General features: G+C 39.0%; 1 protein-coding gene across 4 annotated transcripts in view; it reads right to left on the bottom strand.

The window, feature by feature from the left end:
* The window catches only part of PCSK5 (proprotein convertase subtilisin/kexin type 5), a 255,951-nt gene that overhangs the window by 104,010 nt on the left and 136,007 nt on the right, over window positions 1–15,934 (bottom strand). For all 4 annotated transcript variants that reach the window (XM_054810046.1, XM_054810045.1, XM_054810047.1 and 1 more), the window contains one exon: window positions 8,587–8,690. In XM_054810046.1, the coding sequence (XP_054666021.1) occupies window positions 8,587–8,690 (104 nt within the window). The remainder of the gene's footprint in view (window positions 1–8,586; window positions 8,691–15,934) is intronic.

The following is a 15,934-nucleotide window of genomic DNA, read 5'->3' on the forward strand; positions in this document are numbered from 1 at the left end:
TGACCAGGAAGACTGGTTTATTTCTCTGCCTCTCCAGGGGCAGAGTTGTGATAGAAACAGAAAACCTGACTGCTGCTGGCTGGTGATTCCTAAGACAGACAAGCTGCTGCTTCTCTGCAGCAGCATTTGGCTGTAAATCATAAAGCCTCCACTGAAGACATTCATTTATATCACTTGAAATGAGCCAGCATATGTGAATGGAATAAATCTCAGGATTATGTGCATTTAGAAGGGAGAAAAAAGTTTGCCGAAATGAAGTTGGCTAAGGAGCATCTACAGAAACAGAAGCTATAATTTTTTAACTAGTGATAGTCTTTTTATATTGGATATTTTCCCCAAAAGCACAAAGATCCATTGAAAAACATGGCAGCATGCAAGTTTTCTTCAAACAAAAAAAGCCATTTTGTGACTGCACCATGGAACACATTTTAAGAAAAGGTACTCATTTCCTCTATTAGGAGCAAATTTACCCTTAGAGGTACATTTAGGATTCCCTGATAACTCAAAAGCAGCCAAATGTCATTTCACCCTATCAAACAACAAAAACATCTTTTGCTGAGAGCCTCTATGCTAGGCTTCATCTCAGAACAGATGATGACAGATGAGTCAAAGGCACTGTGAGTGGAAATACTGACAGATTGTTAGCAGGAGACACAAAGATGACATTTCTGGGCTGTCAGGTGTATCAGACACATAGAATCATAGCATCATAGAATGGTTTAGGTTGGAAAGGACCTTAAGGATCATCTAGTTCCATCCCCCCTGCCATGGGCAGGGACACCCTCCACTAGACCACGTTGCCCAAAGCCTCATCCAGCCTGGCTTTGAACACTTCCAGGGAGGGGGCATCCACATCCAAACCTGTTCCAGTGCCTCACCACCCTCAAGTCCCTCCCCAGCTTTCCTGTAGGCCCCTTCAGGTACTGGAAAGCTGCCATAAGGTCTCCCCAGAGCCTTCTCTTCTCCAGGCTGAACAACCCCAACTCTCTCAGCCTGTCTTCATAGGAGAGGTGCTCCAGTCCTCTGATCAGCTTTGTGGCCCTCCTCTGGACTTGCTCCAACAGCTCCATGTCTGTCTTGTATTGAGGACCCCAGAGATGGACCCAGTACTCCAGGTGGGGTCTCATGAGAGCAGAGTAGAGAAGCAGAATCACCTCCCTCAACCCGCTGGTCACGCAGAACATCCTTCTTCTGTCTCACACAGTGGCTGTGTCTATTCAGAAGTGTGGGTGCTCCAGAGGGATATTTACACTCACACTAGTTCCTGAGTGAGCATAGGGCTGCAGCAAATTTTGGTAGAGGAAGGATATACACAAATATGAGAAAATCATAACAAAGTGTTTTGCAAATTACTTAATAATAATGATGGTGATTTTTAGAACTCAAACTATACCAACCTCACCCCAAAGCAGAGAAATTATTAATTAACTAGGTGGACTTCACACTATCCCTGTTGAGCTATGTAGAAGATTCTGATCAGTAACCTGAAGTAAAAGGAAGTTAAGCAGAAAGCCAAGTCTATGCAGATAGCTGGACCAGTAAATCTGGTAATAGACCTTGTGGATGAATTTCTGCATCCCTTGACTTAAAAGAGACACCCCCCCCCACCCAACAGCTGATTTTTCTGGAGGGAAAAAGTGATACAGTTATAAACGACTTCAGGCATCTAACTGATCTGAGTTGTTCTATGTAGGCCCTTATCTTTTCCTGTTATTACTAGATGTTCTACATCCTGACAGGGTGCTCTAAGTGCTTAAAATACTGTATAATAGATGGTGTGATCTGCTTCCTAACTGGCCTGAATCCTATTTCCACTGAAGTGGATGAACTCTGATAAAACAACTGCCAGTTTTGTAATTACTGAAATGCACTATAGCAACGCAACAGCAATGAAGAGCTTCGTTGTTCTCAAAGGCAGATGCTTTTTGTTTTTTTAAAAAAGACATAACTACCCCGTGCACGAGATGTTCACCATTGCCATGCATGTATACAAGTATGGCTAAATATTTGCCTAGAACATTCTCACAAGTGTATTGCTTCAATAATTAGTATATAAAGAGGTCATGCAAATGTGTATAACTTTTAAGGACTTTTAAAATGCAATCTTCAGTGTCTACAATTAAAGCATTCTGCTTTGGAGAATTGTATCACTTTATCATTCACTTTTAAATTTGTTGATCCTGGTTCTTCTATCTTAATACTTCAAAATCGAAATCTGCATTTCACATTAAATGGCAGACTCTTAGGTTATGAGTCCATAGGGGAAGACATCTATGCCTCCCCTTCCTCCCTGCCCCCCAGTCCTTTGCGGAGTTTTGCTAAAGGTCTGAGTTGGGCTTGTTAAAAGAAAATAATGTCAAAGGTTATCATTCCCATGGTGTGCATACTGTTAGTCCTGTCAGTTCACTTGGCAATGTTTGGAATACTAGGAGCTGCAGAGCATAGTAATTGTGCATAGCTTTATACATAGGACAGATGGACATCAAGTCTGTCAGTTGTTGAGCAGAGGCACTATCTTTTTAAATTCTTTGCTATGCTGATCATGGTTTGGTGACAATTCTGAGTGCTATTATAATAAAAATTTAAAGCCTAATTTTGCCTCTTGCCTGCTGTCACTCCTGCTATAGAGCCTTTTAATTTACATTTTAAAATACGTGTAAGTTTGACTCACAATATATGACCTCAGGAAAGCAACCAACTGTAACACAAAACGTCAATCTACTTTTCTTTATGTATCCCAGCACAGGCCTGAAGTTTCTGCTTAGACTCCATTTTACATTCACAGCTCTGTTCCTTGCTTTTCAGAGCCAGCAGAAAACAGAATGTTGCAGAGCCAACAAGTAATGAGAAGCTTTGATAATGAAGAGTTTGAAGCTGAGAGAAGTAATGACACCTCCCTGGCTTCTCTGAGAGATTCCCTCTCCTCCTTTGTACATCTTCATCTCTGGAACCATACAGATATATTCCTGATCTTACATGTCTTTCAACTGGAAGCAACATTGTGTGTATCTCAATCTGTGCTAGGGGGAAAAAAAAATCCAATAACCATGATCTAGGCTGCAGAATTCAATATATTTTCCAGCTACCTTCCCCAAATGCCAAAGAGATTTTTTAGATCTTGCTCAAGGCTAGCAGAGTTCAGATACCTGGCAATTTGTCTGGGTTTAACATATGAAACATCGAAAAATTCTTAATGCAATTTTAATATTACATTTAAGAAAATGTTATTTATAGCTGTGAGTGGAATTGTTGCATGTGGGAAGGAAACAAGAGCCATCTAGAAAGCTTGCAATGACCATACAATAAAAAGAAAATAATTTTAGACTTGGTGCTAAAAAATGCATGCTTTTACTCCACTTTTCCCCAACTATCTTAATTTCCAAATCCCACCTCAAATATTTTCTCTTAACTACAGCAATGCTTTCTGTATGAAGCAATGATAGAGGCTATTGTATTGACCCTGTGATTCCTATGATATTTAAACATGGTTTGAGATTCCTGAGGACACAGACCTTTTCCTATCATACATACTCTGTCAGTGCTGAGGGACACACTTCCACTCACTGTTGGACTAGCTATTAATTGTAGCTGGTTTGCTTCTCTTCTTTCCTGGTGCTAAACTAAATGCCGCTACTGAGGGTGCGCTTGATTCCCTCATCCAGATCGTTGATAAAGATATTAAAGAGAACTGACCCCAGTACTGACTGAGCCCTGGGGAACACCGCTTGTGACTGGCCGCCAACTGGATGTAACTCCATTCACCACAACTCTCTGGGCCCAGCCATCCAGACAGTTTTTACCCACCAAAGAGTACGCCTGTCCAAGCCATGAGCAGCCAGTTTCTCTAGAAGAATGCTGTGGGAAACCGTGTCAAAGGCTTTATTAAAGTCCAGATAGACAACATCTACAGACTTTCCTTCATTTACTAAGCGGGTCACCTTGTCATACAAGGAGATCATTAGTCAAGCAGGACCTGCCTTTCACAAACCCACGCTGACTGGGCCTGATTACCTGGCTGTCCTGCACGTGCCGGCACTCAGGATGATCTGATCCATCACCTTCCCCAGCACTGAGGTCAGACTAAGAGGTCTGTAGTTCCCCGGATCCTCCTTCTGGCCCTTCTTGTAGATGGGTGTCACGTTCACTAACCTCCAGTCAAATGACACCTCCCCGCTTAGCCAGGACTGCTGGTAAATTACAGAAAGTGGCTTGGTGAGAACTTCTGCCAGCTCCCTCTGTACCCTTGGGTGGTTCCCACCTGACCCCATAGACTTGTGTGTGTCTAAGTGGTGTAGCAGGTTGCTAACCATTTCCCCTTGGATTATGAGGGCTGCATTCTGCTCCCCGTCCCTGTCTTCCAGCTCAGGGGGCTGGGTACCTGGAGCACAACTGGTCTTACTGCTAAACACTGAGGCAAAGAAGGCATTAAGCACCTCAGACTTTTCCTCATCCTTTGTCACTATGTTTCCCCCCTGCATCCAATAAAGGATAGAGATTCTCCTTAGCTCTCCTTTTGCAGCGAATGCATTTATAGAAACATTTTTTACTGTTTTTCACTGCAGTAGCCAGATTAAGTTCCAGTTGGACTTCAGCCCTTCTAATTTTCTCCCTGCATAACCTCATGACATCTTTGTAGTCCTCCTGACTTGCCTGCCCCTTCTTTCAAAGGTCATTGTCATTTTTTAAAAGTCTTATGTCAGCTTCTAACAATGATTTAAAAATATAATTTTAAAGTTTTTGAAGATATGCATCAGGGTGTTCATGAATAGTTTATTTGTCTTTTCTGAAATGTACACATTGTGTGAAGATTTTCTTGCTGGTCTGAATTTGTGCCTGGTTACTGGTCACGCTGGCCAGTCTAGGTCTCCTATCTAGGAGCATATATAGCTCATCTCTTTCTCACTCCCAGATTGTTAATGCTCTGCTCACAACAAGAATAATCATCAGTTTTATTAAATATTAAATCGAGCAATTCTACTAAAAGGCTGTGAACCATTAAGTGACCAATTCTCTCCAGTGGTCACACTCCAGTGGAAACACCAGATACTTTGGCAAACACAAAGGGATGGGACATAACTATGATGATAGTCTGCTACTCCCTGGTAAATGAGACGACTCTTGGTTTCTGTAGGAAGAATACCTCCACTGGGCCAAGAAATGGCCTGAAAATGAAAAAATAAAAGTGGCTAGAGTTTCGATTTCCTTTTATCTTTCAGTAGCATTTTACTTCACTGTACTGAAGTGTTATTGTCTACACTTTAGGGCCAGGGAGAGGCAAGGATGTTTTCTAAAAATCTCCCTGCAAATTAACAGTATTCCTTCACTGTGACTGATCTGTTTCCACAGAGACAGTATTTGACAGTATTTGGAGCTTCACTTACAGATAAAGAATTGTTCAGATGATTTGATCATTGTTCTTAAAACCACAGTGTTTCATTCTGTATCTTTCAACCTAGACAAAAGTTGGCATTAATGCAGCATTCCCTTTTTATGAATGCAGTTGCATGCTCTGTCGTTGACCAAACAACTGACAGAACAAGGAGCCTTTGCATACCAATCTGCCATAGCAAAACCAGATCAACAGTTTTGATATCTTCACAAAACCAGATGTTCTCTAGTATTTTTCCATATAATCAGTTAATTAAGTGCTTTAATTATACAAAAACCCTCTGATTTTGAAGCGAAATTCAGCATAGTATATCTCTCTGTCTAGTGACAAATTATATGTACAACTGACTAACCAGAGAATATCCCAAAATGAGTATTCACATCTTTATGAGACTATCAGGTAATAAGCTCCTGAGGAAAGATACATGCTGGCTGACAGCAAAACAATAATAAAAAAATTACTAAGAAGAAATTCTTCCCCATTCCTAAGTTAATTCTATTGACATGCATTTAACAAATGCTGTGTACTTGCCAGAAAATTAAACAAATAACGGGCACTGCTTTAGCAAATCACTAGCTGGCTCAAGTTTTTTTCATGAATTAATCTTTCTTTTTATGAATGTAAGACAGAAAAAAAAAGGGGATCTTGCAACCGTAATGACATCTGTGAGCTCCGTCTGTGTGTTCTGTAATGGCAAAACAGTGCCAGGGACTACAGTAAGGGACTGGGTTGCCATGCAGCTCAGCAAAACAGCCCCCTGAAAAGGCATGCTGACCCACTTTCAACTACCAGCTCTTGCTGACCCTTTGTTGAGTGCCAGGTTCTTCCAAGTTTTTGTTGTTTTTACCCTTTCAGTTCTCATTTCTAAAGGAGAAAGCCTGTCTCTCTCTTCCTCCTCATTTTCTTCTTTCTTCCCCAGTACGCACGGAAGAAAGGCAGATTGTTTCTTGTCACTGTCTTTGCTTTAGCTAATTTAAAAAAAAAATAATCTTCCACCCCTTCACTTCTTAAGAACATGCTGTGGAAGAAATATGGATCTTGCCATCAACAAAATTATGATACAACTCCTTAAGGAACTCAGTCTGATCAGAGTAATTCATCTATGAAAAACCATACTTTAATTGTTACTCTTGGCAACAGTGAAGGATAATAGTGTAATATTATACTAAATATTGCCACATGCAATAGTAAAAACCTGTTTCAGTCTTGCCAGCAGCGGTGTGCAAACCCCCTTTTGAATTCAGGTTTGGATGTTGTGATTTAATCTAAATCTTTTGCTTCTCCTTCTTCCAAAACCAACAGAGGTTTAGAGAGAGCTGCATTTTTATTGGAACCATTTGCTCAGCCTAAGTTGCCAAAATAATTTAGTTAAAACTAGTGCTTTTATTTGGGTTAAGGTTGATTCCTGAGCTCCACAGAGGTCGAGGCACTTAGTTTGTCTTCCTCCTTCTCAATTCCACCATGCAGTCTACAGCAGAGCTCTGCCAACTCAAGTTGTATTTCCTGAATCCCAGTTCCCCAGCTGAGCTTATCTGCGTTCTTGACTCTGTGCAAGTGGAGGAGAAACCTTTTTTCAGGTCTTTTCCTCACTATTTATCTGCTACAATGCATTGAAAAATGTGTGGCTCCAAGTATTCAGAATAAGCAGGCTCCAGCGGTGCAACAGTGCAAGTCCTGCTGCCAATGCTGCTACTGCTGGTGTGTTAGTGTGACCTCTCCTTTGATAATGAGTGACAGCTGCTGTGAAATGTCTCACAGGGTCTTTGCCTCTCTTGGGCAACAAGTGGAAAAACATAAAAATATAGAATTTTGGAAGTGAGTTACAGAAAAAAAAGTTCTACTTTATACTACTTGAAAAGCATTCTTTGAACTTCAGATAGCTCAAACAAACTGATAATATAGTCACAATCTCCTGCCAAAACTTTTTAAATCCTGGGAAATGTTTCACAATATCAAATACTGTAATGTTATCGCAATTAAGGAAGTATTTATTTCTCACTATGTATGCTTTTTGTGTGTGGACATGTGCTTGTAAATGGGACAAAATCAGGCTCTTGAATGTCAGAACCTTCACATGGTGATAGGGTTTGAGTCAAATATCCATTTCCAATTCTATCCTCTTGTAATTAGAGCCTGGTTTGGATCCAAAAATAAAATTTGTTTGTTTGTTTGTTTTGTATTCCATTGCAGTAGAAATGTCATAGGTCAGAATGATATATTAAAGATGCTCTATGGTAGCAGTGCCTTGATCTGAAATAGATTAAAGCTACGCTGCAGTTTTAAAGTGAAACCAGGGTAAAGATTTTATGATTCTTGTATATTACATTCTTCTCTCAGGAGATCCTAGCACAAAACAGTTTCAATCTCATCTTAAAAGAAGTATTGCAGTCTTGGGTGGAATTCTCATGAAAAGACAACCAGAAATAAGCCATTCTGGGTTTGTTTTTTTTAGATGCAATCCAAACTGAAAGCAGTAAGAATTTAGTGAATAGGAATCGGAAGCCAATCTGTGTTGAAATACAACGTTGTATGGATTCAAGGTCCAGTATTAACCCATTCTGAAAATATGTATCTCATTTAATGGCACAAATGTTTACCTCTGCTAGCATTACAAAGGAGAAAAAAGTTGAAAAGATGTAGCTTTAAAACAAGATTACAAGACTGTACAAAATTTTAGAAACTTACATGACAGCTGACTGAATAGTATGATTTCTGTCCCATTAAAAGTCTTCAAGATTTGATTTTATCCTAAATCTGACAGAAATCTTAAATATAAATAATGTAGGGTGAATGATATAAAGCAGTAATTTGAAAATACTGTCAGCAATTCTGAATGAGAACATGGTCTGAATCCAGAAATTGCTGTATCTTCAACTCTAGACTATTTTATCAGAATACTAGCTATACAAAGAAAAATTAAAAAACACCAATTTACTTAGTTTTCTGCCAGCAGTACATGAAATAGGACTGAAAGGGTCTAAGATCTGGTCAATGCATTTTGTAGCTGTCATTTTTTTGATTTAGTCATTCTAAGAGGTTTTCCTTAAAAGGAGAAGATAGGCCCCTTCAGTTAGAGCCTGAAAGGTCTCAAAACTATGCACAACATAGGGCCAAACTAACTACTTGAGATTACTACTTCTTCAAAAATACCAAATAAGATGTTGCCTGTGATGGCAAAGAAGAAAGGAAGTTCTCACCCTTATAACCAGCAGCATTGGTTTTCCAGTCATTAGCATTCAGATGTCCTGCACGCGAAGTCCTGACAATAATATGCTGTATGTCTCTCCAGGTCAGAAATGGACTATGAAAAACAGAGAAGACGAAGTCACAGATCAGACGTATTACACCAGAATGTAGGGATACAAAGTAATGTAAGCTAAAAAACCCCAAAAGAACGCTCATTTCTCTTCTCTCCTTTGCTCATTTCAAAAGAACATGTCCTAATTTTGCAGAATTACTACATGAAATTATTTATACAGATGGGAGGTTTGCATTAAGCAGACTATAACAATATATGATAAATTTCTATTGTATAAAACTTAAGGGAAGATGAAGAGGTACGTTTCACACAGAGGCAATTTGTATGACCACCAACATACGTTATCTAGCTTGACCAGTGCAAAGGAAAAAAAAACCTAAATGTTGGCTTGCTGAAAAGCTCTACTAAATCTTACTAACTGCGTGCTCCAGCAGGCAACTCCTTTAGACTTTCAGCTCCTATTGAAGCTATTTCAGGTGCCTCTGTGGTTACTCATTTGTCTATTACACCCAATCTTGGAATTCACTGAGGGTCTATGTGTATTCTTCAAGAAGACCAAGCAGCCCACACTGAATCTGAATAGGTACAGAGCAAGTGCCTGATTGCATGGATGTGTATTCCTTTAAGGGATTCCTAATAACCTGTCCATTGGGAAGGTGAAACAAGATGCAGTTTGCATCCTTACTATGACATTAATGCCCATTTATCTTGTAGGATTGGAGCAAATCTTTAGGGATTACAGTTTTCTTGTTTCTCTTAGATCCTCTTCAAGGAGAATTTATTTTCTTAGAAGACGATCTAAAAGTGCATGGCTGTGATTGGGCTATTTTTTTTTTTTGTTCTCCTTCCAGTTCCTCAGTTTTTCTATTACCCGTAAGAAAATGAATAGTATTCCATTTAAAAATGCAGTTTAGTAGAGTGTAGGTGTGTGTGCACCATGGATATCCTGATGTAACCTAGCACTTTTCTACCTACAGTTGGGATACCACAGGAAGCAGCATGTACTCTTCTAGAGTCAATACGGAAAGTCCTGTCTATGCTTGTTGTTGAAACAGGAAGAGGAGATAGAATAATCTGAAGAAGGAAGATGATTTTTGAGTGAGTCTCTTTGTAATTGTAGCCAGAACTTTTTGTAATTTCTTCCAAGCTCTATCAATTCATGGCCATTCAATTTCTCTCCATTTTTGAGTACAAGATATAAGGGTATTCCCATGTTTAAATTATTCTGTTATTTTTAAGGAGAGATTATGCCTTCTGTCGTTAAGCATTTATTAAAGCATTAATATGCCTGTAGATACATTTGTTTTTCTTAAAGTGGAATTTCTCACACTAGACAGTTGGACTAGAATGACAGTAATTGTTTATCCAGCTGAACTGGTAAAAATGACTGACAAAAAAAAAAAAAGAAAAAAAATGTCATGGAACGTAAGGAGCATTAAGGGTTTGTAAGATAGGGTATGCTTGGACAGTCACGTAACATGCTTCAAGAAAAAAAATCAATATGATTTTATACCAGCTCAGGAATTTCACTGAGCGCCTGTGTAAAGTCTTAGAAAAACATGTTTCAAGCCTTCAGGAAGACCTCCAGGAATCCCAAGAGCTGCATTCTTTATAATCTGGAGTCTAAACAATCTGTTATTCTATAAAGCAAGTTGTACATGCTACTGGTGAAAAATAAGGCACTAAAATGCTCCTCTCAACTTTTAAAGGAGAGATTCAAGATAGGGAACAATCAACTGATTATTTAAAGATGAATAATGATCTAATGGTGGATCTAACTATGCCTAAGTAAAGGATCTAAAGATACAGTAGGCTTCACTTGATAATACTAACCTCTAATAAATTGGACTTAGTTGCTCAGTCAGCAAATGAGATTATGTCTCAGAATAATGGTGTACTTCTAAAAACAAAAATCATGGCAGATTTTGCATCCGAGCCATTCACTGTTGTATCTACCATCCTTATCTAATCATAAAAAATAATGTATTAATTTCTGGGGCAGAAAACCTTGATCAAAGGTCTGATTTCTAGGACATGACATGGTATATAGTTAAATCAGCGTGTCTCTTATGCAACCTCCAAATCTGCTTGCTTACTGTATACCTCATAAGATTTTAATGTTTTCTTCTCTAGGAATGGCAGTTTGGGCAGTTATTTATATGTAAGAGATTTATATGTAAGAGATTTAACAGCCTAAGAACAATATTCAAACCAATTTCTGTAGCCTACTATAGGACCTTCGCTATACTAAGAATTGAGGTATTGCCAGACTGAAATTTTCTCTCCACAGTAGACACCTCATATGAAACAAAATAGGTCTGCAACTGTTTGCCCATAATTTTTTTCAGAAACTTCAACAAAAAAAAACCAAACACCATCAACAAAAAAAACCTGGAATGATGTCAAAATAGCAGTTCATTTGGAAAAAGAAGAGGTTTTGTTTTGTTTTGTTTTGTTTTTAAACAAGATAGTCTAGCAGACAATTTTAAAGCATCTGGAAAAATCACAGAATTGGTCAAATATTTGTAAAACATGTCAAAAGTGGATCCTAAGTGAGTAAACAGTTGTTTGCTAGCCATGTGGGCCCCAGATCCAGACAAGATGTCACTGACATTAATTGATTTACCACTTGATTAATCTCAGAAGAATTAATGGCTAAACATCTTGAAATGAACAAATGCATTAACAAGAGCAGTACTAACTCTGCTTGATAATGGATTGATTTCAAAAAATGGGCAATTTCCTTCCAGAAATTTTTTTTCAATGTCTCATCTGAAATTGCCTTGGGATTACACATACCAGACAATACTCAAAATCAAACCAGAATAAGTAGAAGTGAGAACAATTACATACTAAAGTGCTTACACAGCAGCCAAAAAATAATGAATGTTGTGTCCTTAACCAACAGTTATACTCTAAGGTATAGCCCTCTTCTTTCAGCCTTTTCAAAATGTTTACAAAACAAGGTAAAAGAGAAAAAATGAAATAGGAAAAATATATTCAATTATATTACAGTAATATTCATTTGAGATTTAACTGTATCTTTAAGCAGGCTGCTTAGAAATAGTAGATCATAATTTCTGGCCAAATCTGATTTCTTCATTCCACAAGTAGTCTCCCTAGTGATAATTGGGCTAGTTCTGGAAATAGTAAAGAATTCAGGCTCTATCCTTTTGTATAATGATACTGTGCCAAAAATAACTGTTCAAAATAAATAATTAGTATAAGAGAGACAATTAGCAAAAATTTCACTTAATGCAATAAACAAATAGGGTGAAACTTTGGCAGGTTTGTGGTTTGGTTTTTTTAGCAAAATTATATGATTAGAAACATGAATAATGATTGCTACATTATTTTCATAATCAGCAATTTGAATGTGACAAAGGTGGCCTATCAGAAAAAAAAAATTCTTGCCAAAATAGCAGACTCTGATAAGAATTGCTGGAAGAACACAATAAACTTTTCTTCAGAGAATCAAGGAAAAATACAGTATCACAGGGTGGATCATCATTCAATTTGGAAGTATCAAATAATCTTCCTTGGAAATCTTGGCTATGAGAGAATAGATATGGATAATTATTGCTATAAAAAGGAGTATCTGTGCCCTAGACATCTTGTAGAGCAGTAGGAGATAATTTTCATCTCTAATTTCTGCATAACGCCACCCTTAAGGGCTTTATGATAAATTTATAAACAAAACATAATAAATAGTTACTTGGCTTATTCACACATTCCCATCACTTACAAATCAGCCAAATTGTCCCATAAGATCTACAACCCTACTACTTGTCCTAATGACTCCAATATATAGCCCATGGACAGGAATATTAGCTATGTTAATGGCAGACAGTCTTCTTTCCAGGTTGCATAAAGAATCAGTGTGAAGATGCTTGTTGCAGCAGAGAATTTTCAGAAGGAACGAGACATGAAGACAGTCTCTAATTGTGGTGCTTATCCTGTGCTCAGGTGTCTAAATGGTCTATATCATAACTATTTCATTCCTGAAAATAAGAAGATACAACAATGGACCCTAGTGTTTTAACAATCCAGTCATGCATACTCATGGACATACAAAACGTGCTTTTGACATGTCTGACACCCTTATAGGTTCTAATTGTCAAATGCTTTGCAAATAATCTTACTAAATTCCTACTGAAACAGTAAAGAATATTATGTGCTTGCTGATCAGCATGTAGCTCTTTCCTTGTAAATGTAACTTAAGTTTCTGCTTTAGTAATCTTTTTGTTTTCTGACCCGGCAAACCACTGTTCGTTAAACTAGTATATCAAACAAAACCATTTGGTTACTTTAGAATTAGCTCTCAGTTCCTTCTTTGCTCACACTTCTTTTCTGGCTTCCAGATTGCTTGTTTGAAATTTACCATTTCTGCTGCTAACTTCTGATTTGCACTCAATTTTACACAATCAGATCCCTTTGAAAGAAACCAAAGCCTGGCTAAAGATGACAACCCCTTAAAAAATTAATGGCAACTGAAAATACTGTAAGTCAGAGGTCAGTTATTAGTAGTGTTAATGGCATATGCAGTAGACCTCTGTCTAATGAGATGTGCAATTAATGAAATTTTGGGAAAACATCTTTCTAAGATCAAAATTGCTGTCAGTAGCCTTTTACAGTAGTTGTCATATTCTTCCTCTTTTTCCATTAATAGCTTAATTTAGGTACTGGACAAAGAAGAGCAGTGATACACATTTGAAAACAAATTGCTGACTAATACTCATTAAGAACACATAATTTAAACATAATTCTGAAGAGTGCCTGATATTTGCCAAGTTTCACTGCATCTGTCTGTTTCAACAGTCACTAAGTTATTTCAGTACATTACTCACATTTCAAACATATTAATCTTAAACATCTCAAGCTCCGCAAATTCTAGAGTATCAGAATTTTCCATTCAAAGCTATAGCTTTTTAAATATCTTTTCAAGGTAATAGCATTTGCCTCTACAATATCATCTTTATCAGCTTATGTCTGGCTCTATGTAATTCAGTTTATACTTATGCAGCGTCTCCATCATTTCTGCAATGCATCCTAGTCAGTGTTTGAAGGTTTTTGCATTGGCTCCAACCATCTTTTGGATTACCTTCACATTGTTTTTGAGGATAGAATACAGACAAGTTGTGATATGACATGACAGATATATTCCTTTAGATGAACAGCAAGATAAGCAGCCATACATGTACCCGCAACGGTGTTCTGGTGTCAGATCTGTAGTGCACACAGTGGTGGCAGATTCCAGAGTCTACAGAGTATTGTGTTTTTCCCAGACACAGATAATACTAAATGCCAAAAATAAAACAATCAATGGCCCACCTGCAGGTTGATAATGATTACTTTCAGAGGAGGAATCCCTTCAGAGAGAGGCACCTGAATCACATCCCTTATTGTGACTTCTCCAGAGGAAGGATGAAATGGGACCGCCCAAAAGACAGTGTGCACAGTCTGCTGAGGGACAACAGTGCAGAAGCAACAGCAACAGAAACCTTAGGTCAGTTGCCAGTTTTAGATCCAGCTGTGACTGCGCATGTGGGGAAGCCTTACATTATCTTAGGTTAATGCAGACAGTTATAATCAGCATGGTACCCAGACTACTGATTTGACCTATATGCCAAGTCTAATGATACTGATGACTTTTAATATAGTTGAGCTAACACACTGTGGTGCAAAGAATCTCAAAAGAAAGACTGCAGGGAGACTGCAGTCCAGCAAACCTGCTCCTCTTCCACCCTCCCCCTTTTCCTCTCACTGCAAGAACATAGGGAAAAGCAGATGGGCTCCCTGCTCTCAAGGTGAAGAGCCAGCAGCACCTCTAAGAGCAACTCAGAGACAATCTTAAGCAGCCTCCAAAAGCTGAGGCTGGGGAACACTTGGAGAACCAAGAAACTACAGGGGATAGAGTTGCCATACTCTTAAAACTCTCGACTGAGCACATCCTAACAGATTTTTGAAAAACTTATAAAAGGCATTGCCCTGGCAGCAGAACGACGACTATCCACTTGTTCTATTTCTAGCTGTTGCTCCAAAGCGCAGACACAGTAAAACTCAATGAAAAAGTTAAAAATGATCACAGTCAAACATTTTTTTTTAACCTATACACAGTTTAAGAAATGTCTGGATGGAATTTTCTTAAAACTTTTTTAAAGCAAGTTACATGGAAAATCTCAGACTGAACGATTATTCTTTGGCAAAGTTAAATGTAACTGAAAACAGGACCTTAAAATGGGAAACACTGGGCAACCTGAATTCCGAAAAGTACTTCCAAGTCAATCTCAATATAATAACTGAAATTGTGTAAGTGGCACAGGTGGTTACAGCTCAAGAGAAACACAGGTTCTAAATTAAGTGTTTATTCATGTTTACGCTTTTCAAATATTTCACCATCAAGACCATTATTTTAAAACTACTCAAAAATGCAAAGATTCACAAGAATCATAGAATCATAGAATGGTTTGGGTTGGAAGGGACCTTAAAGATCATCTAGTTCCAACCCCCCTGCCATGGGCAGGGACACCCTCCACTAGACCACGTTGCCCAAAGCCCCATCCAACCTGGCCTTGAACACTTCCAGGGATGGGGCATCCACAACCTCTCTGGGCAACCTGTTCCAGTGCCTCAGCACTCTCACAGTAAAGAATTTCTTTCTAACATCCAATCTAAATCGACCCTCCTTCAGCTTAAACCCATTACCCCTTGTCCTGTCACTGCACTCCCTGATAAACAGTCCCTCTCCAGCTTTCCTGTAGGCCCCTTCAGGTACTGGAAGGCTGCAATTAGATCTCCCTGGAGCCGCCTTTTCTCCAGGCTGAACAACCCCAACTCTCTCAGCCTGTCCTCATAGGAGAGGTGCTCCAGCCCTCTGATCAGCTTCGTGGCCCTCCTCTGGACTCTCTCCAACAGCTCCATGTCTTTCTTGTACTGGGGCCCCCAGAGCTGGACGCGGTACTCCAGGTGGGGTCTCACAAGAGCGGAGTAGAGGGGCAGGATCACCTCCCTCGACCTGCTGGTCATGCTTCTTTTGATGCAGCCCAGGCCACGGTTGGCTTTCTGGGCTGCAAGGGCACACTGCTGGCTCATGTTGAGCTTCTCATCAATCAATACCCCCAAGTCCTTCTCCTCCGGGCTGCTCTCAATCCATTCTCCACCCAGCCTGTAGTTGTGCTTGGGGTTGCGCTGACCCACATGCAGGACCTCGCACTTGGCCTTGTTGAACTTCATGTGGTTCACGCAAGCCCACCTCTCCAGCCTGTCAAGGTCCCTCTGGATGGCAT

Source organism: Grus americana, chromosome Z, assembly GCF_028858705.1.
Source record: "Grus americana isolate bGruAme1 chromosome Z, bGruAme1.mat, whole genome shotgun sequence".
In the NCBI taxonomy this organism is placed as follows: Eukaryota; Metazoa; Chordata; class Aves; order Gruiformes; family Gruidae; genus Grus; species Grus americana.